Source organism: Thunnus albacares, chromosome 2 (assembly GCF_914725855.1).
Source record: "Thunnus albacares chromosome 2, fThuAlb1.1, whole genome shotgun sequence".
In the NCBI taxonomy this organism is placed as follows: domain Eukaryota; kingdom Metazoa; phylum Chordata; class Actinopteri; order Scombriformes; family Scombridae; genus Thunnus; species Thunnus albacares.
In genome coordinates, this window is record NC_058107.1 from 15419373 (window position 1) to 15441488 (window position 22116).

General features: G+C 38.9%; 2 protein-coding genes across 4 annotated transcripts; both read left to right on the plus strand.

Annotated features, from left to right (window-relative positions):
* The first annotated feature begins 4785 nt into the window (after positions 1-4785).
* ube2d4 (ubiquitin-conjugating enzyme E2D 4 (putative)) lies at positions 4786-10263 on the plus strand. The gene is made up of 7 exons (XM_044367978.1): positions 4786-5093; positions 6408-6471; positions 6670-6701; positions 6798-6875; positions 7026-7131; positions 7282-7375; positions 7490-10263. The coding sequence occupies exons 1-7, from the start codon at positions 5070-5072 to the stop codon at positions 7533-7535; spliced, it is 444 nt and encodes a 147-aa protein (XP_044223913.1). The 5' UTR covers positions 4786-5069; the 3' UTR covers positions 7536-10263.
* A 284-nt stretch (positions 10264-10547) lies between these two features.
* Positions 10548-20464, plus strand: dbnlb (drebrin-like b). Of its 3 annotated transcripts, XM_044367947.1 has the most exons (15): positions 10553-10907; positions 13596-13651; positions 13882-13994; positions 14101-14175; positions 14512-14661; positions 15285-15362; positions 15707-15858; positions 15971-16025; positions 16285-16356; positions 16632-16755; positions 17075-17191; positions 17555-17629; positions 17823-17881; positions 17968-18055; positions 19103-20464. In XM_044367947.1, the coding sequence occupies exons 1-15, from the start codon at positions 10825-10827 to the stop codon at positions 19237-19239; spliced, it is 1434 nt and encodes a 477-aa protein (XP_044223882.1). In that variant the 5' UTR covers positions 10553-10824; the 3' UTR covers positions 19240-20464. The 3 variants fall into 3 exon arrangements, with proteins under 3 accessions (XP_044223891.1, XP_044223882.1, XP_044223900.1); XM_044367956.1 differs by lacking the exon at positions 16285-16356 and having other exon boundaries at positions 10548-10907; XM_044367965.1 differs by lacking the exon at positions 17075-17191 and having other exon boundaries at positions 10554-10907.
* The last annotated feature ends 1652 nt before the right edge of the window (positions 20465-22116 follow it).

Consider the following 22116-nt stretch of genomic DNA (forward strand, 5'->3'; position numbering starts at 1 on the left):
CATTTCCTCAACCTCTTGATGATGACTGGGACTTCGAGTAAAAGACGGTGTGACAAGAGAGGAGAAAAAGAAGCAATTTGAATGTTTTGTTTTTTAAGGGGTGCATGTGTGTGTGTGTGTGTGTGTAGGAGGGGGCGGGGGCTCTTTATCATGACTCACATCCAACCTCTTACCTCCCCTTTTGGGCCTTTAGGAGCATCCTGTGACCCCCGACCTCCTGGACAATAGAGGCCAGGACGTTTCCCAGTGAGCAGCGATGGAGCCAACAACAGGAACATGAGGGGTGCTCCTGGGAAACAAACTGTTTATTGTGCAGCAGGATGGACAGCCCCCCAGTGCCCTAGTCACTTACTTTCACACACACACACTCACACAAACACACACACAATCACAGACACTAACACACACCTCTGTGCAGTAAAATCATGTCAAACAACAGGTGGCTGCTTAAGTACCACTGAACATCAGTTCAATCTCCCATATCATCTGGATCCTAGTAAAGAAGAGGGTGCACATGTGTGTAAGTGCGTGTGTGTTTTGGCTGTAACAATAGATAACAAGGACATTTCCCTTTCCCCTAGCTCAAAAATATTACCATATGCTGCGACTAAAGGGACAGTTTTTACGTCTTTTATTATTTTTGTTACATGAATCTGCTCTCGTTCTACATGTCCCAAGACACTGAAAATACACACACATTGTTTCATTCAACTGTTGCTTTCTCCTTCATGTCTGCACAGGCTCGAGCTGCAGAAGATAAGTTTATATTTAGTCAGACTTTCTATTTGATAACAGTACCAAGCCATTTGTTGGTGCTGCCACTGCCTGTCTGTTACAGAGGAAATCCCTCCTTTGTCTCTCAAGGAAGCTCAGCAAACTGGGAAAAACTGAATTTGTCATCAGAGCTCAAACAGCTGGAACACATTTGATTACGGAGAGTCACCACTAAATGTATTAGTCAACACTCCAGACTAGTTATTACCTAGGCTCTGGAGACTACTCATTGCAAGAGCAGCACAGTAAAACAGTTTCCAGAGCTGTCAATCACTGTGCCAGAACTGTGGTGCAACAGTGAGACACAGAGGGCCGTGGGGATTGCTCTTTAAGTGCTTAACCCCGAAGGATTACTGGTTCTTTATGACTATATGTGTGGTTTTGTGCCTGTGCTCCACATGATGCACATGTGATAAGGGTGGATCAGAGTTGATAGACACATGGGACTGGATCAGATCTCATTCTCTGCTCTCTCGAGAGAGACATTAAATCTTAATAATCATAGAAGAATAATAGGAATCATTTTGGAGATGTTGAATCAATGACTCATACTTGCTGTTGTAAAAACAACAATGTTAAGTCATTTTCTTTTAATCCAAGAGTAAGAATGTTTGAAGAAGAACTTTATATAAGTGCAGTTTGAGGTACCGCTCTTACCTGAGTTTTTCCATTCTGTGATACTTTAGTCTTTTACCTATGTACATTTCAGAGGTGCATTTTCCACATTTAATTCACTACATGTCTCTGATGGCTAAGTTACTTTTATAATTTTACAATTAGGATGTTAAATGCAAAAACATGTGTTTTGTTTATTGTTACTTCACTTGGATATTTGAGCTTCACTGTGCATTAGAGTTTAAGACATTAATGTACGAAATGATTTTGTGAAATTTGTTTGGAAACTAATCAGGGTTACAAGTGTGATGCAGAGAACTGACACCTCCGGTGCACATTCTGAGAATGGACCTTTCACTGAAGTAAGCCATCTTCTGTCCAGCACTTCAATTTTTGAAACAAAAACTATTTGCATATTTGGAGATTCTGGATTTTTTTCAATGAGAGAGACGGTAGAGGTAGTTGTAATTTTAAGAATTTTTTAACTGGCTAATTTAATTTTTTGTGGAAAAAAAAAATTTCAGACACAAGTTATTAATTTCTGAATATTTTTATACATCTTTAAACATGTTGGGGCATCTTCAAAATCTGACGCACTGGCATAGATTGAACTACCTTTCAAGGGGTTATGTTTAAGAAACGCAACCCCTTGAAAGTTTTTTTGTATTCTCCTTAAGAATTTTGATTCTTTCTTCATCATCCTTTTAAAACTTTTAGAACCTTTAAAAATTGTTATGCAGCAAACAAGTATCACTCAGCCTGTCATCTTAAACAGCTAATCTAGCCTTTCCAGTCTTATTTTTGTGCTAGAATCCCTGCTTGTAAATGAGACATCCTTAACCAGCTATGCAATTAGGCCAATAAAACCTACAAAGTTCACTACAGCCCCACTTAAAGCATATAATGCCAGTTAATAAGCACATCCTTGAAGCTATAAATGTTTATATGATTGCATCATGTAAACCTTGTAAGCCAAAAAACAAACAAGCAAATGCAGGCGTGCACCAGCTTGTTTTAATGTCCAAGACCATGAAGAAGACAGTGGGAGGCTACTGAGAGTTCTCATATTGGACCTTTGAGATTTTATCGAGATTTTCTAGGTTAAAGGCCACCTTAACACTGACAAGCAAAATCAAATCACAGCTAAGGAAATGAGCCATGAAACACTGATTGCTCCATACATAATGACCTTTTTTCCAGTTGCTTAGCTCAAGAATTATTTGATTGTGCAGAGTGCTGACTTCACTGCAAACATGAGCACTGCTTGCACATATTGCCTGAGTGTATAATCAAATCAAGACCATTGATACAAGGAGTGAACAAATATCTCTTAGTATGTGGGAACAATGGATCTTTGTTCCATAAGAGAGCCCTCAGAAAGCTAATACACTGACCGAAGGTAGAACACCTCTGGGGACTGTGAGCCTAGCTTGTGCTCAACATTAATTGGTTGTGCTTTTATTGGATAATTCAGACATTTGCAAGACCCATTTAAGTTAATTTTGAAAATGACAGTAAGCATATGTGGTTTGTCATGGCAACCATGGGAAAAGTGCCATTGAGAGGAATAAGCTCAGACACAGCTTTAGTATAATTGCCACAATAAGTAAAATGCTTTCTGTTATACAATGGAACTTCTACTAATGATGATTCATGTGACCAAAAAGACAGATCACTGGAGTCTGCTGAGTCCATGGTTTCAAATAACAGCACTATAGGCAATATTCCTCATGAGACAGGTCAACTAAGCTCCTACCCCCACCCATATCATCCCAGTTCTGACACATTCACACCTTGGCTCATACATCAATTTGGAACTTGGGGCACCAGTCTTGAAACTAAAAACTCAACTTCTGGGTATAGGTGGGAAATTCCCCATACAGGTCAGTGATATGTTGCCTTATAGAAACAAAGACATGTCTTGCTTATTGCTTTGAACGCTTACAAGGTAGAGTGCACCTCGTAACTAAGGGGCTCACTAGTGTCTCAGTCAACTACAAACCCTATAGGTTAAAGTGCACCGTAGAAAGCAAGCCAATGTGATTTGAGATTTCAGAAGAAACTACAGTAGGGTGACTGTGGGAGGCTTTGTGACTGAGGCTTTAAGCCAACAAAGTGTGGGCTTGACTGTGTCTGAAAACCTCATGCTGATAAATGGCCTCTCCAAGTAGACAAACTTCGAACACAAGGCCCCTGCTGCATAAGACCCAAACTGCTACCTCTGCTGCTGGCTGAATCTGATTACAGGGAGGCCCTGAGGACAGGCAGGTCATTGAGAGCACAGAGATGAGCAAACAATAAGATATTATCTGAAGGAATCTTCAGCTTTCCAAAGGAAAATGGTCCCTCTCAGTGTCACATTGACGATAGGATCCTCAACCTGACACTGAATCAGCCATTTAAGAAGAATGAACACTGCGACCCATTCATACATACTCACTAAAATAATGAGAGCTCTTTTTTCACCCTTGTTTAAGACATATAAAGGGAAGCTCATGAGGCTTTGCAAGACAAGGCTGCGCAGAAACCGGAGCACACAGCTGACTCAGATGAATATGCCTTTGCAATGATTGAGTATTGAATGAGCAATTCTATAGTCTTTTTCTTTCTTCTTGTGTACGTGTGAATAATACACGTTTGGCTTCATAGTACTTTGCTGCTCCATTGTTATGCGTTTTTGCACTTGGACACATTCATTCGAAAACAATACTATTTAAATACATTAACTGAGTCTGAGCATGCAACATGCAATTTGATAAATTACATTGTGAATCTGAAAGTCAAAGCTGCACATACTCTATTCTAGCCATGATTTGCTTGTGTCATTTTGTTCTTTTCAAATAGTGACATCTTGTGGTCACCTGGCCTCAGTTATTGTGTTGAATCTACATTGTATGGATGAAGTCATATAGCCTATTACCTTGTTGTTATCACACTGTCCTCTTACTTCTAGTGCTGTGAACTTGATCATAAGGCTTGTGATGATAATAATAATAATGATAATTATTATCTAATTTCTTGTTTTGTTTTGTTTTTAATATGTAGGCATACAATAAATATCAGTCTACTGTAGAATCTAATAATGTTGGCAAACAGAAGACACAGATTTGATAGCCACAGTCAAAATATAGGTCTACAGGATGCAGTTTACTTGTTATGGAGTTCTGGTTCAGTGTTATGACATTAAATTTAGATCACATAGGAGGTATCATATAGTGATTTTGTAGAATTTTTTTGTTAGTTAACATTTGTTCCTATAACTGAAGGTAATGTGATTTTAGTTTGTGAGCCCCACGGGACTAAAAGCTGTTCTGCATTTTCACAACAGTTCACTATTTTGAACTACAACCATGGAAGTAATAATTACCGAGTTGTTGATGCAAGACAACTCTCGCGATATTACCAAAATCTGTCTTCCAGGGCACCAAGAGGAGTAGGAATGATAGGAGAGACAGCAAAATATCTCGGCTATTCTGTTACAGGCTAAAGAAAGACCTAGATTCATCAAACTTTTTGACTCATAAGTTATACTGGAAACCAAAAGCCCCAAGCCTGTTTTATGTTAGACGTGATTTTCTGATTCTAAGTGTGATTTGGAAGTACGCGGCCACACAACCTAAATTGTATGTGTGCGGAGCTAACTGTTAGCTGACAGGCTATCTAGCACAGCCATTGAAGCAATGGCGTTGAAAAGAATTCAGAAGGTGAGTGTATATTTCTTTCATGTGTCAGCCATACCTCCCATTTGACACATTCACCTGAGTGTGGGAGCCTCTGTGGACACAATACTACTGTGTGGCCTTTTCTGATGCTCGAATTAGCCGTATTTTGCTTTCTTTTTGTGCTCGTTTTAAGAGTAATTCACAAACAAAGACGAGCTAACCACTGGTGGCCCTGTTGGTGCATTGCTACAGTAACGCTAGCTATCAATAACTAATCTACTTTAACAGCTCCATCATTCTGACAGCTACTTTTTTTGATTGTGGTTAGCATTTTGAAAAGTTTTTCCTAATTGCAGCTGCTTATCAGCACTTCATGTAAATGTGACTTAGGTTAAGTATGTCAGTCATCCCGCAGAGCTGCGCTAGGCTAGCACCTTGGTTTGATAGGTTGACATGTACAGGATTTGCCTTTAAATTCTCTGCTTGTTAGTTGTCTTAATTTTTGTTTTTGGTCACAAAGAGTATGGCCAGTGATGTGTTTAGTGGCTGAATGACAGCTGCATGCTGGTTGCCAAAATTGAACCCAAGTGTCAGTGTTGCCATATATGGAAAGGCAAATGGGGCACTGGAACAGGCCAAGGTGTGTATTTATATAACAGAATAGATAGGCTTCCTATAAAGAGATGTTAAATAACGGCCCTAATTTCTATTTAAGCATCTGTTTATGTTTATGTTTGCATTTGAATAGTATATAATGGAGTTTGGCCATTTAACATTTATTGTTGATATAATGAATGGGAATTTTACATTTTAGTTTATTCCTTTTTTATTTCTGTAGATAATATTTGATTTGTCCTATTGTGCTTTGTAAATTTTGTAATCAATATCTTTAGCCATCATGGATTGATGACTAAAGTGTTTATGAAGTCAGATATCCCAAAGCCACCATTTACATGTCAAAAGCCTCAGATCATGACTGTACAGCAGACATGGCTGCCACTGAAAAGACTGTCAGTAATTACAACCTGGTGCAAATTTGGGGCAGAATCCCCCAAAAAGTTAAGATAGCCCATTTTACATAAAGACAAACATTGTATGGAATAAGCCCCAGTGAGGTTTCAAAGAGACAGGAGTCTGTCACAAAGCTATACTTCTCTCTCAATTCATCCTTTATCCATCATTTTAACATACAGTGTACTGATTAGGTTCAAGTCCTACATGTACCTAACAACCAATCTGTTGATATGTTTGTGCAACAGGAGTTGGCATTAAAATAAAAATGCATGTAGTAAAGGCATTATGAATCCTGACCAGTAAATTCAAGGCTATTTCATGATGTGATCATTTTGCCTTTAGGAGCTGTCAGACCTGCAGAGGGACCCACCAGCTCAGTGCTCTGCTGGACCAGTTGGAGATGATTGTAAGAAGTTTTTAGAGTATTGCTGCATTAGTTTATGAGTATTTCTTTGTATAAATATATTTGTGCAACAGGAGTTGCCATCTATATAAAAATGTATGTAGTAAAGACATTATTAATCATTTAGGTGGAAAAATGCACTGATGCAATGTTTTTTTGTTGTCTGTTTATTTATTTATTGGTGTTTTTTTTTTTTTTCAGTGTTTCATTGGCAGGCAACAATAATGGGGCCGGTAAGTGAAACTGTATTTTAACCCTATTGAAATGTGCATTAAAAAAAACTATTGCCGTCAACAGAATTTAACTTGCTTCTATTTTTACTTCAATAGAGTGACAGCCCATATCAGAGTGGAGTGTTTTTCCTCACCATTCACTTCCCAACAGATTATCCCTTCAAACCACCAAAAGTGAGTAAGGCTCTGTCTTGGGTGTCACATAACGAGGCAATAACGCATCTCAACTCAATGAAACTCATTTTTCATTTGTTCATTGTACTCTGGCAAACATGATAAGCTTCACTGGGAAATTAAAACATTCTTTCTCTGTTTTTGTCACAGGTTGCATTTACAACAAAAATTTACCATCCTAATATCAACAGCAATGGGAGTATTTGTCTGGATATACTGAGATCACAATGGTCACCTGCACTTACAGTATCAAAAGGTAAAGGGATGCAACAGACATTTTAAAAATGTTATAAGACCACAAAGCCCTATTGTGTACTTGGGCAGGTCTTAAGTGTCAAGTTCAAATGTAAAAAAAAAAGTTTCTGTTAATGTAATCTAATTACTTCTCTGATTTATTTCTTCACAGTATTATTGTCTATCTGCTCTCTTCTTTGTGATCCAAACCCGGACGACCCACTGGTACCAGAGATCGCCCATACGTACAAGGCTGACAGGGAAAAGTGAGTGTAAAACAAGAATGCATCTACTGCATCTCTCAACTTTGATACAGTGACTCATTATTTTTGGAGATAAAGTTCTTGAGACCTTTTCCAAACTTTGCTTGTGTTTTACAGGTACAACAAATTAGCAAGAGAATGGACACAGAAGTATGCAATGTGAGAGTGCCAGGGAAATCAAAATAAATAAGGAGAACAAAAGAAACATGTTTGATTTGTAACTTGAGGCAAATGAGCAACAGAGGAAAAAAAACTAAACAACAGCCCAACTTTTGGAGAAGGAAGCGTTACAATGAGGTACAGTGCCACCTGGCTTTCCATGTGCTGAGCTGCTACCATGTGCTGTCCTTCATGACTTGTATGGATCTGCTGAGCAGGACCTGATGGGCTCCTAAAAGCACTCCCATATGGAATACCGGAAACTCTTGACAGTTCATACCGCCACACTCAGACTTGAAACTGTTAACTCCAGCTATTGTGATTATCACCATCATTATCATCATTGTTGCTAATTCATACGCATCATTTTCACTGTCAGTCATATCATTGTGCTACTCAAAAGCAAAATGTTTGATTGATTTAGGAGATTGGCTCTCCCTTCATTTCAGAGGTACTGTCTGTATCCCACTGGATGTCTTGTATTACTGTATTTCCATGTATTTAGTGGCCTTTATGTGTTATTATTTTCAAACGGTCTACGTGCAATTGAGACAGAGTGTTCCCTGTTCAACACAATATGGTACAGTGCCATTACCAGCCGCTGATCTGTTGGCACATGCTGTCTCTACCCCGAAACAATGTGAAAGATGTAAAGAAGGATTGGTCTATATCACCCACTGCATTTGGAAATGCAACAGTATTTAGTGTTTTTTTTTAAGACACTGGATAGCTGGCCTTCGCCTCACTGTTGTCGGGCTCCATAGGGTGAATGTCACCTCCCGTTTTTCTCACACATGCTGTCATTGCCCTTATATCCTGTGTAAGTAACCATCCATGGCTGGTGGCATAGTGCACAAATACTACTGTTGTATGACTTGTTCCTTGTTGTCTAGCTATGAACATAGCTACTCCTTGGCACATAGCTACGCTGTGTGCCACCTCCTCAGTACAGTTACTCAGGTATCTAGCCATATCATCAGCCTTTATAAGCAGTGACCCATGGTGAGAAAAATGACCAGGGCCCATATCACAGGCCTCTAAAATAGTACTGATCTAAGTTCACTTGTTTGTTCACATAAAAAAAATTAGCTCACAATTTCTGAAGAGGCAACTTGATCAAAGACAGTTAAGCACTCCTGAGGTTCCTCATGCATATAGGCCCTGATATCCTGTGTTGCACGAAAATATGCTGTCCTAGAAGTACTGTCATGTCAGAGAGAGGGCTGTTTTCAATATCCCTCTTGAGTTCATTTCACCACCATTTCCATTCATTTTTTGAACAACACCTGGATGTGAACGGCTTTCAAACGATGCATGTACATGCTACTGTTTTTCTAAAAATGAAATGGCCTTTGGTTACAGCTGTTTGACATTTATACTCAAAATGGGAAGTTAAACAAAACAGACTTGACATTTTGCAGAACCCAGTAATTTGAAGTCATGTGCATCTAGTTACTCGAGGTGAATAAATACAGTAACTTGCCATGACAGTTTCATCTGCTTTAAGTATCAGGTGATGTGAAGCTTTTTTTTTCTTTTTTTGTTTTTTTAGCATTTCTTTATGTTCATAGTCATTATTAGGTCGGCAAAGGTTTGTTTTGTTTTGTGATAAATAACCTACACTGACAGTAAAACGGTTTGTCTGGGCGATACATTTTTGACATTTTGTATTGTGTCTTTGAAAGCTTTAGTTTTAGGCTGTTTTTTTTTCATTCATGTCACCAGAATTGAACATGATTGTGATGTGTCATAAAGTAATATTAGTTTTAATATAATCCATTGTGATTGTTGGATAAAGTAGTTAGGATATGCTATGATTTTTTTAAATCATAATGTGCTTATGCTGCCAATAAAAAGGGAATTATTTGATGGTGTAAAGGGGAAAAAATTTTGCTATTAAGGCACTATTTGAAATCATCCAAAAAGGTTCATAGCAAAGCATGAAAAATTAGAAACTTTGATTGTAGAATTAACATCATGGTTTAGGCACCGAATACAGTTTTTCATTGTTAGCTGCTGTAGAGAAAAATGTCTTCAAAACAAGTTGTCCTGAAATACAATATATACTATAAGGGTTTAAAAATATATCCTATAAATGCAGCTTAAGTCTTCTTGCTGCCAGACCACAATTGAAAATGATTTGTGTGTAATAGTCCTAGTTCAAACTTTGTGTACATTGTTGTTTGTTCATCTGGCTATTTATTTAAAAGCCGGATATCTTCCAACTGTATGACTGAATGCAGCCTCAATTCATCATGTGACTGATGCTATCATTGACTTCCTTTGTCCAGTGTGCTCAATAGAGTCTATATAGGCAGCTTGGCATGCTTTGCACTCTGGAGAACCTTCTCACAGCCATTTGCCAGATATCAGGGATTTCGTTACAATTCATCTGCCTAACACCTCTGACTAAAATTTTAGCCTTAACCCTCATTTTGTATATAGAGAGAACGTGTCATAAACTGTAAATTTGCTATCAGGGCTGTATCCCCTAATGGGTGACTCATCTCATCAGTAGACATGGAAACCTGCTTGAAAAGTACCAATATTTTTTGTTGAAAATTTCAGCCTGGCTTTGTGTGAATGCAGGACCAGCCTTCATGCATCTTAAGGTTTGGAACTTGTGTGCTTGAACTGTCACCACAAAACATCCACATCTCCTCACATAACCTACACAAGATAACTATTATTGACTTTGTCATTACATATGAATAAAGCTCATCTTGGTTTACCGTTGTCTTCAATCATTTCTTCTTTTTGAGTAATGAAAGCGGTAATTGAGGTCGATGTGAGCCTGAGCCAGTAGTTTATTGATGGTGTATAAGGAGGAGATAAATAACAAAGAACTATAATGACCCTGTACATGGACTGAGGCTGACTAGAACATTTTGTGTCTCCACATAAAATCAACAAAAATGCGTTACAAAGTTGCTCTTTGGTGTGTAATGGGGCCTCTGCATGTCTGTGAGCGTTGCACTTCAGGGTGATTCCTCAACTCACTGAGGGGTGTTTGCGGTGCAGAAAACACATCCTTTTTACATAACGAACTTTCGTTTAATCTCAGAGTTTGGTGCATTTTAACATATTTAGTATTCAGCGATCTGATTCGTAGTCGCGTTTCAAATAACGCAAACAAGCCTCGGACTGCCCACACGTAATGACGCCCTGGCTGAGATGTAGCCACTAGCTAAACTAGCTTCCTGCACAGCTGAAAGTCAGCATCATCGCCACTCCTCCCAGTAGGAAGGGCGCATCCCGGATAGCTAGCTGGCTAGCTGTTACTCAAGATAACCATGGCAGTTAACCTCAGCAAAAATGGCCCTGCATTAACAGCTGCATATAAAGAAGTGGTAGACGAAAAGTCCAACACTAACTGGTAAGGAGCAGCTTGTTAAAAAAAACGGTGTGAGCCTTGTGTAGCAGACATTACATTAGCTGCAGTGTTGGTTAGCATTGTGCCAGTCTGTCGTCAACTAAGTTATCGATAAAGGTAACTTAACGTTAGATACACTTAACCTGTGACATACTGGCACTTTGTTAGCCTAAGTAGATATTCTGCTACCTAAATTAATTGATATTTAAAGTCAACATCGTGTAGAGTTTTAGCTTTCTCACTTGTATTGTCAATCTGACGTGTAACGTTACTAAATGTTAAATGGGCTAACTGTAGAGCTAGTAAAACTAAGGTAAGTTACAGTCAACACCCAACAGGCTAAGCATGTATCTCTATGCTTTGCATGCATTTTTTTGTGTGTCTGCTATTAAATTGAAAATTGAAAGTTGCGAGCTAACGCCACCTCCCCCACTTCCTGGTAAGATGGGAAGTAATTTAAGTAAGACCGATATGTGAAAGCAAAATCTATGAACTTCCTCTATGTTACCTAACATTACAGTAGTGTCTGTGCTGGTGTTGAGGTTAAAATTAAACCTGTTGATGACAGCTGCGGTGTTTAATGGTGACCTTAATTAATTAATCTCAAAGAGCAATTACCGAGAGATTCTGCTGGCCTCATAATCACTCTGAAAATGACTCCTGTGAATGTTTGTCATCCTTCTGTTTTTTTTAAGGTTCAGCTCTAGTTAATAGTTTGCTCTAACTGTATATTTTCTTCTGAAATGGTGCTGACAAGTAAAAGAAAAGATTAGAGCTGCAATGATTAACAGTAAATGAATCAGCAACTATTTTGATGGTTGATTAATCACTGGATATTTTTCTTGCAAAAGCACCAAATATGTGTTGTTTTCAGCATCTCAAATGTGACGACTTGATTCGTCTCTGTTTCATATGTGATGATAAATTGAATATCTTTGGTTTGGACTGTTGGTCAAACAAAACAAGCAATTTGAATACATAACTTTGGGCTGTGGGAAATTGTAACTGATATTTTATAGACAAAATGATTAATCGAGGAAATAATTGTCAGATTAATTGATAATGAAAGTCATTTTTAGTTATAGTTATGGTAAAAGAAGTGTGAAGAAGTTACCTTGCATCATCCAGTTTCAGTATGAGCAAGTTTCACTTGCTTAGTCCTGCGATGATGCACCGTATCTATGGTACTGATCAGAGGCAAATGCCTTTATAAGGCCACCAAATCTGACAGTGAGTATGTGTTCCAGTATGTGGTTTAGTTCTGCAAACATTAAGATATATTTGTGGTCTGAAATTGACATCCCAAATAGAGTGTAGTTGTCCCTGTAATATGAAAAGTGATTATCATTGTTGATTACAGTGTGTGACAACATACAAGCAGATCTCATGAATGAAGTGTCTGTATGAGAGCAGGCCAAATGATGATTCTACTGTGTAGTACTGATCTGAGGCTAAATAATAAAAACATTTGTTTGTTCTATATGAAATGGGACTCAAAGGCCTCAGACATTATTTGTTATAATAACTAAGTCTTCTGTGTCCCAATAAAGTATAGCTTTATCTCCTAATAGTCAGCAGTTATCACTGATTACAGTGTTTCTCACACACAGTATCACATTTTAGGATCAAACAAAACCACCTGAATTTTTCCTTGTTTTTACAAATGTTCATTACACATTACAAGTTTTCAGTGGAAAATAATCGTGAAAATCATCATTCTAAATATCCATCATAAGAAGAAAATCATAATAACCCAGAATTCATCATTCAGCGTGAAGAATATAGAGGATTCATTCTGTAAAGGTGTTGTAAAGAAGTAAATCCTTTTTAGATGGTCAACATTTTCAGGAAAGTGTCCTATATGTAGTTATCACATTTGTAACCAAACAACATTTGTAATGTTGACGACCATTTTTCAAGAAACTTAAAATCAATATATGATCTGCCTCTTAAGTTACCAAGATGGGAGTGTTTGCTCCATTTACATGCACCAAAACTGTCCAATTCATAGAGTGTGAGCATAACAACATCTGTATAGAATGGACTACAGTAGACAACTTACTCAAACCTGGTACATTTTAAAGCCTCTCTGTGTGTCTGCATCATCTTTTGTTTGATATGATTGTCTAGCATTTTCGTGCTATTAAGTGCCTAGTAAAACTCTCTTTGACCCACATCTAACCCAAACCCAGACATCATGTGGTCATACTTAATGTCCGCTTAAAGAGCACAGAAGTAATGACTTCTTCAGATGCTTTCGTGTTAATGAAAATGACAAAGAAAGAGAGGGAAATGTGCTTTTCCCACAGGAAATGCCGCAGAATTAACAAAGGATTCAGTTTGTGTAGTGCTGCTATAACTTCTAGTTATTTTTATTGGACATTGAATAGCAGAGAAAAGTCAGTGAAATCTTAACTGCTGCGGGAGCACACAACTGCCTGCCCCTGCTGTTTTTAAAATGGAATTTAAACTGCAGCGGTATTTACATTACCTTATGTCCCTACTTATGTGAAATGTATCCTGTGACAAGAGGGCTGAAGGGTGAAGGTTGCTTAAAGCGTGTTTACAAAACATCCATTGTTTGGTTTGGTGTGAAATGGTGCGTATCAACTTTTGGAACAAAATCTTCTCTGTCTGTGTGATCTGTTCTTAGCTGGTATTTTAATATCCTTAATCTGGTATTCTCCTCAGGGCCTTGTTTACCTACGAGGGAAACAGTAATGATATCCGCTTGGCAGAAAAGGGAGGTGAGTAACTACGCACATATTGTTATCAAGTTTTCATCATCTCAGTGCGACATTATCAAATGTGTGCAGGAATTTCATCGTCAGCATACGGCCGCAGCACTGGAATATCAGCACAAAGGAAATGCCTGCCTCTGCTTTCTCAACCCATCATTTGTAAGGGGAAAAAATGTTCCCAGTTACACAACCGACCACAGTAACCATTTGACTTTTCCACAATGTTTATGTATCAGATGGAGGACTGGAGGAGCTGGTTGAGGAACTGAACAGTGGGAAAGTGATGTATGCTTTCTGCCGGGTTCAGGATCCAAACTCTGGCCTCCCTAAATATGTCCTCATCAACTGGGTTAGTGCGACACTACTCCACTACTTTACATTTGTTTGTCCTCTTTTGTTGTGGCCATTCTTGACCTTGTAGCCAAACGGAGGTAGAATAATTCTTTGTGTTTCAGACCGGAGAGGGAGTGAAGGACGCCCGGAAAGGAATATGTGCAAATCATGTTAGCTCCATGGCAAATTTTCTGAAGGTAACACTGCACTTGTTTCAAAGTCCTCGTTTTAAATATGCATTTGAATTTCTACTACAGTCTGTTTACAGATGCTTATGCACTGCATCGCATGTTAATGATAGCTTTGAGCAGGACATAAAATAAAGAAATGTAAAGAAAACACCACACATCATGCTGCAGGCATTTGTAGAATAATGAAGTAGCTTTGTAGGAGTTTAGTCATTCATATCATACCAGCAAACAGAACATGTCAACAAATTACTGGGTGGTGCACGCATGAACCAAGATAACAACTCTAAGTGTTTCCCTCTTTGCCTGAGTATTAAAATGAACTGTGATTTCATGGCGTTGCAGGGGGCCCACGTCACAATTAACGCCAGAGCAGAGGAGGATGTGGAACCTGAGGCAATCATGCAAAAAGTGGCCAAAGCCTCCGGAGCCAACTACAGCTTCCACAAAGAAGCTCCCAGCCGCTTCCAGGACAGCGGTCCTCAGGGTCCTGTGGTATGCATCGCCTGTAGTGGACACTCATTCCCACCTTGTACCCTGCCGCCTGCTTGTCTTTCATTCTAGAATGATAAGCAGAGGGTTTAATCTCAAAACACGTCCATACCTATGTGAATAAACTCGAAATTCATCCGTTACAGTCGTTCACATTTTCTACAACTGAAAACAACTTTTCAAACGCACACTTGAAAGCAGAAATATTAGAATATTCTGGCCTACATCGGTGACCTAAATACAATGCTTTTGGTTTTTCTCTTTCCTCTTTCTGTCACGCTCTCTTTATGAGAGTAAGAAATCGGTTCATGTCTGTGGTTAGTTGTTAAAAATACATCAGGCACATAATGTGTTAGCATTTTAACAGAGTGTGTAGTCTAACACAAGACAACCCGACCAACAGAAGACCTCATTCTCACAAGAGCATCACTCAAAAAAGCTAATAGTTTTCATTTTTAGCTATTGAGTGATTAATGACCAGCAAGTAACAGCAGAGAAGAGAGTCGGATTAGGTTCAGATAGATTGCACTAACAAACAGTTCAGGTAGTTGGACCCCACTGTACTTTATTGATTATGTAATATTGTGTTGTCATGTTTACACAATCATGTCTTTTCCTCCCTGTAGGGCTCAGTGTACCAGAAGACCAATGCTATGTCAGAAATCCGAAAGACCAATAAAGACAACTTCTGGGCACAGGCAGAGGTACTGTAGGCTCCTGAACTTGCTATAAGCTAATGCAGACTACAGCTTCACCTCTTGAGACAGAGTGAAGAGAGCCATAAACATCTTCTAAAAATCACTCCCTTTGAAAAAGAAATGGTTATTTTTATGTAAAATGTTTTTGAACCATTTGAGCCATATTGCTATTTCTCTTAAAATCCTACATAAAAACACAAGGCAGGTAATGTTTCTACATCAAGAATGTAACCATGAGCTCATCGCCTCACTGTTGTATTTAGAGAGAATTGGAAATCAGGCTTCTTTGTCACAATAATTACCATGAAAAAGCAAGCCAATGTTTTTTTTTTTCCCCCCCTGCATTTCAGAAAGAAGAGGAGAGACGTCGCCAAGAGGAGCGACGCAAGGCAGATGAGGAGCGCCAGCAGCTGGAGAGAGAGAGGAAAGACAGAGAGGCCAAGGAGGCAGCACAGAGGGACAAAAGGGACAAGGAGAGGGCCAATCAAATCGATGAACAAAAGTAGGTAGCAACAGAAGGAAATTGCACAATGGTAGGGAGCAGTTTTCAGTAGCAACTGTTCAAAGGTTTAAATTAAGTTACCTCTGTCTTTAAACTGCCATTTGTTTAATAGGAAGTACCAGCAGCAGCAGGACGCTGCGACTAAAGAGCAGGAGAAGCTAAATCGGGTGAGTGTCTCTCGCTGTCCAGTTGTCTGACAAGATTACACTTTAAGTAAACGGGCTTAAGCTGTGAATCTACCTGGCAGAAACTTAAGGAACAGATGCGGATTGCTGTGGAATTAACTTTTCATATTTACTGTTACCCGCTTTTACAGTGGTTGTGTTGATCGTTAAATAAGTCACAGTAGTGCACAGATCTTGTAAACACTTAAGCCAGGAAGGTAGCTAACGTCAGCAGTGCCAAATTTAATATTGACATCATCAGGAGGAGCAGGAGGAGAACCAGGCAGCCCAGAGGAAAGCAGTCAAGCGAGGTGAATCTGTGGAAAAGGCCAACGTGAGTTCACCTTCCTGAAAGCGCTCTCCTTTGGCCAAACTACTTTTCCTTTTTCTCGCCTGTCTCAAGACGAAGACGAGCCTTTTTTTAATCTTTTGAAGCTCAACTTAATACATCTGTCTTTCCGTCTTCATCACATGATTTCTACTTTCTCTTTTTCTTTTTTCAGAATGCACAGGTCAACATTTTTGTCGTTTTTCTCGGTAACACTTGCCACTACTTTCTTAATAAACTGTAGCCGTATTTGCACATCTTATTCCATTTCTTTGCTGTAGGAGGCGGCTTCTCTCATCTCTCAGCGTGCTGTAAACCCCAGAGAGATGTTTAAGCAGAGAGAGAGGGGAATCACTCCCAGCGACTCGGACGTCCCCGCCGCTGCCCCTGCTAGCCCACAGCCAGGTATCACCCCTATGTACACCTCTCCATATAAACCTGTTGCCTGTAAATGTCACATCCTCTCCTGTGTTACTGCAACGCTCTCTTAGCCTCACTCTCAGGTAGTGGTAGGTTCAAACTGGTGATTTTTTTTTTTTTTTTTCTGGAGGAAATTGCCTTCTCCCAGCGCCATCCTACTTTGGAGCTTTCCATCAGACTGTCTAGTTGTCTCCCAGTCATACTTTAACACTTTGTCTCCATCATGGTGTCTTCTCTTCTTCTGTCTGCTCTTTTTTTTTTTTTTTTTTCTCTCCATTTTGCATCCATGTGTGTCTCTGCTCAGGGCGTCTGCAAAGCCCTTTTCTGTCTAAGCAAGTGTATGAAACTGAGCGAGCCAGCTCACCTCAGCGCCAAGCTTCTCCTGTGCCCGCAGGCTCCGCCTCTCCTGTCCGCGCCACAGGTGTGAGCTTACACACACACACACACACACACATGAACACACAAAGAATGCATACACAATGTGTCGGGTGACAATCCCATACTTAACCAAAAGCTCCATGCTTCATTTCTCTATGTTGTTCCTGTGCGTCATCATCTTCATACGCCTTTTATAATCATGAGTTTCACTATGAGTCATTCCACTCGATGTACTCTCTGTTTTCTAAGACATATTTCCAGATTATAATTTTTTTTTTACGTCTCGTGTGAACATGCCAAGAATGTCCTTTTGCCTTAAGACTGGTGGTGGTTTTCAACCTGCATGGACTTGTGGATGTGTTCCTCTGTGTACATGCATGTCTGTGCTTGTGTTTTGGGTGGTAAGAGCCAGATGTGGATGATGGACAGTCCAGGTGTGAGTATGATGAGCAGGAGGCGGCCCCCCAGGAACAGTGGAAAGGTGGGGCTCATTTCACGCACATCAGCTTTCCAACCCTCCCATCTGCTTCTTATTAAAAAATGCTGTTATTTGTCATCTGCACATATTCCCTCCAGCCAAACTGTGCTGTTAGGAATCAGCTGCTGCTGCCACCTGCTGGTGGATAGACGGCTTTAAATGACACAATCAGACTGACAGTAATCTCTCTTTTCAGAGGAGGAACCAGCTGCCAACTCCTACGTCCCGGAGCCAGCTTATGAAGAGCCAGCTCAGGTGGTTGTTTACTTACCTTACAGCAGGAAATGCAATGACTGTTTAAAATAATCCTGAAGCACAACTTAACCTCGTTTCTTTCCCAGGTGGAGGAGAATAACTCTTATGATGTGACCGCTGAGGAGACGTCAGACAGAGGCATCTGTGCCAGGGCCTTGTATGACTACCAGGCTGGTAGGTTTTTGATCACAAATGGACTGATATGTAGAAGGTCACGTCACTGTCAGGAGTGTTAAAGTCACACTTCAATTTTTTTTTGTGTCTGTAAGGAAATATAAACTTGTGCGTATGCAGAACCCACATTGCCAGGACCCATATTTGCACTCACCAGCAGTGAAATAACTTAAAAGTACTTAAGAATTGCTCTAGATAGGTTTATTCATGTTCATCGAGCCATGTGTGATCATTTACAGGAGCTTTTGACACCAGAAGAACTCTGGAGGCCCAGATAGCTGTAAATAAATGTCAAAGAATGAAATCCCTCAACATAGTCAGAGGGTTTGGAGTTTACCCCAAGAAAATTTGTAGCTATGCATTTTTCGCATAATTTTGGACCTTATAGTATTTATTAAAAAAACAACACTGGTTGTAGTTTTTCACAGTACACTCAGACATTAGCAAGAAGAAAAGTGAAACATATATGCTCTGCTATAACCACATATATGAATATTCTCACTGAGGAAGTAAGCACTATGTCCTGAAACAGGATTGGAATTGATTCATATTTTAAATATAACAAAATATTTTTTCCAGAGCAGCAACAGTTAAGTTACTAATACTGCAACTATTTTGCATATTTAATTTCCTCATTTTCTGACATAGTGAAAATGGTTTCTGCTGAGAGACATGCTGTCAGTTTCTGTGGTGCAACAAGCCTGCATATACTTACCTATCAACCATTAGCAATTTAAGATGTTTGTCCCTTTACAATATTTAACATTCGCAAGGATCCACCATGTTGTTAAGTTTGAATTCGGAGGGTGGACACCAGCAACCTCCAACGACCAACTTGGCACACAAGTCAAAGCAAACACTAATTTACTGTGCACAGAAAATAAAAATTCTAATTTCAGTTCGATTTCAAGCAGTTGGTTGGTTATAATGTCGGCAGTGTTGGCATTTAAGTTTTATTAAACCGCTGCTTGAGAAAATTCAAAAACTGTGTAATAACATACACGAGCTAAGTGATGTTCCTGAGACTCTGCTCTTCTCCTCCTCCAGCTGACGACACAGAGATCTCATTCGACCCCGACAACATCATCACCGGGATCGAGATGATAGATGAGGGCTGGTGGCGAGGCTATGGCCCAGACGGTCATTTCGGAATGTTCCCAGCCAATTACGTTGAGCTCATCTAGCCCGGCACTCTTCCCCGAGATCACCACACTGGCAGCCACAGAGGACCTCTGCAAGTAAAACAACACACGGCGCAGTCAGTCCTCACACTCAAGTGATCAGGCTGAAACGGAGCAAATGATCCTCCACATCATGGACCAATGAACAGCTGGTAATCGTGGGCCAGAAGCCTATCCTCATTTCAAGAAAACAGTTCTATTAAAACGTTGATGTTGTAAGCAGTTGATGGCATAGTTTAGGGATTTGTGAGAAACCCCTAGGCTAACGAAAATCCCCCCCCCCCCAAAAAACCTCCTTACCTTTAAATGTGATACAGTGCAAAATCAGCCTTCGTTAATGTTAAATTCAATTGTGAGCATTAATAGCACTTCAAGTTCACATTCCTTACAAAGTGACTTCAGTTCTATTTCAGGTATAATTTTATTGTTACTTATTGTAGCAATCGATCCTGTGCATTTCAGGAAAAAAAATCAAAGATGGCGGTACCAGCTACAGTATAATCTTTTGCCTTGTTTTTGCCTTTCTTTACCAGAGGACTGAATTTTTTTTTTTTAATGTGATTGAACTTGCATCCTGTGTGAATTTCAAACCATGTTTTAGTACTGATCTGACTGTGGTTGAAGTGAATATTTAAAAAAAAAACAAAAAAAAAACATCGTTTGCTCTGCTCTGAGTGGTCGACTTTAGTGAAGAGTGCATAAAACGGTTAAATTTACCTTTTAACTGTGACTATAAAATGGTTGTTTTCATTCCTTGCTTCCCACAATTCCCTCTTCATCTGGACCAAATCATTTCAACATACTTAACTTTTTCAGTGACAAGCTGAAGAGAAAGAAACAAACATATTTTTTCTTCTTCTTCTTTTTTTTTTTTTTTTTGGGATCTCGCTGGTCTGAGGTTGAGTTTGAGTGCATAACAGAATTCTAATATGTGATATTATGGTGCCATAATGAGAGGAAGTGATCCCCTCTAAAAAAGCACTTGGTGACATTTAGCTGAAACATTTGGACTATTTGACAGCAGACATTATGCAAGTTCACTGTTTTTATCTTGGAATAAAATTCTTTCTTTTTAAAGCTTTATGGTCAGTTGACAAAAAGGAAAAAAAAAATCTAATTGATCATGAATTGAAAAGGGCATCATGTATCCACTGCACTATTCATGTTTTGTTTTTCCAGAGTATATAGTAATGCACAGACAGTCTTCATAATAAAAGAAATAAACAAGCTTTGTCGTCATGTCTTCTCAAATAGGTCGAGCACAGCACGAGCTGCACACATTGAAGAGATGATTGAAATGAGGGATTTTTAGAGGTCTAACAGGAACTCAGACGTATACATAGAGTCAGTATGTGCACTACGATCAGTTTCCTGGAATGAGGCAACAGCTGGGGAATTCACCTCTAATGCATAGGTTTCATTTTCACATGAAAAATCAGATCTTACCTCTCCCACATCCTTCAGTTAAGTCTTTGTTTGGTTGAATACAGAAAGGTACACGTGATAAATGATTGTCTTCAGTAAATTATTTTGTTAAAATGTATACACAAGCAAAAAGAATATATCTAGTATCACCTTACTTGTTTTGTCCATATCACATTTCTTATGTTTGGGTTTACTGTCCTCTCTACATGAAGTATTTATTTATATACATTTATATATAGTGTATAACCATATACTTACATATCAGGCAGGTGATGGGACACATTTGTCACAAATCACACATTGTACAAGTCACACTTTTCTGCTAAATATTGTTCAAGAACAAACACATTTCAATCAGATTGAGAAATTTTAGACCTGTGTGTGTTCAGTGTACATTTACAGTGCGTCACGAAAGTCCCTCTGCAGTAATATGTCATTTTAATAATAGCAGGAATAGTGTATTTTAACGCCTCTTCCCAACATGACATTCAACCCAAATATTCACTTTCAGCTCACATTAAATTTTGATTGAAATTGCTTTCCGTGTTATTTTAATATTAGCTTCAGTTATCTGAGGTCAGGTTTCAGGATCATTTCCACTTACACCCACCCCATTTAGAAAGTCAGAGATAAAAATAGTGTCTCACACTGCCAAGAATGTTTTACATCTCTGCTTTAAATTATTAAAAAATGTTCTTCAGTAAGTTTGTTTATATCCATGTAAATAGTGAGAGCCCCTGCTGCTTTCTCACACTGACTGGAATCTTATGTGCCAGTTACAGCTTTGCAGATTGTTCCCAGGATAGTGACTCACTTCAGACAGGAAATCTTTTCTGTGTTGGATTCACAATATTTTCTCCACACGCTCTCATTTACATTGTGCTGCCCTCACCTCAACCTCATATGTTTATGTCAGTGAAAGTCTGAAATGAATAGCTGGGGATTTTCTCGATCTTACAACCGATGTTTTTGCTCATCATCTTCACATTTGTTGTCGGCTGCAAGTGATAGTGTAGTTAAGAGTTCTGCAAAACATCGTCATAATTCAGTGGAATTATAATAAATTACCTGTTAAGTCTCACATATGACATAAACTATGTCTACATTATTGCAGAAGTTCAAAACTCACCACATGCCCTATCTCTGCCGGTTAGTTTTTAATTTAGGCATTAAATTATTAGAAGTCTCACTTTGTCTACACAGTAAAAGTGAATCAGAGATTTAATCTGGGTTGAATACTTAATTTTCCAAGTGAATACTCAAAAGTAACCAATGGTGTCACATATATAATGTTATTAATGTATCAGTCAAGACATTCATATGGGAGGTTTATGAACATTTTAATGTCACGTTTCTTACATTTTTGCAGAATTTCATGTTGATCGTCATGACAATCAATTTCTGAAAAATCAAAACAAAAACTTGTTTTTTATCTATCAAACAAAACAAAAAAAA

Coding starts and splice junctions, on each gene's coding strand:
- dbnlb (XM_044367947.1), top strand. CDS start 10,825: ATGGCAGTTAACCTCAGCAAAAATGGCCCTGCATTAACAGCTGCATAT. Junction 15,859..15,970: donor AATCAAATCGATGAACAAAA/GTAGGTAGCAAC, acceptor TTTGTTTAATAG/GAAGTACCAGCAGCAGCAGG. Junction 16,756..17,074: donor CCCTGCTAGCCCACAGCCAG/GTATCACCCCTA, acceptor GTCTCTGCTCAG/GGCGTCTGCAAAGCCCTTTT.
- ube2d4 (XM_044367978.1), top strand. CDS start 5,070: ATGGCGTTGAAAAGAATTCAGAAG. Junction 6,876..7,025: donor ATCCCTTCAAACCACCAAAA/GTGAGTAAGGCT, acceptor TTTTTGTCACAG/GTTGCATTTACAACAAAAAT. Junction 7,132..7,281: donor TGCACTTACAGTATCAAAAG/GTAAAGGGATGC, acceptor ATTTCTTCACAG/TATTATTGTCTATCTGCTCT.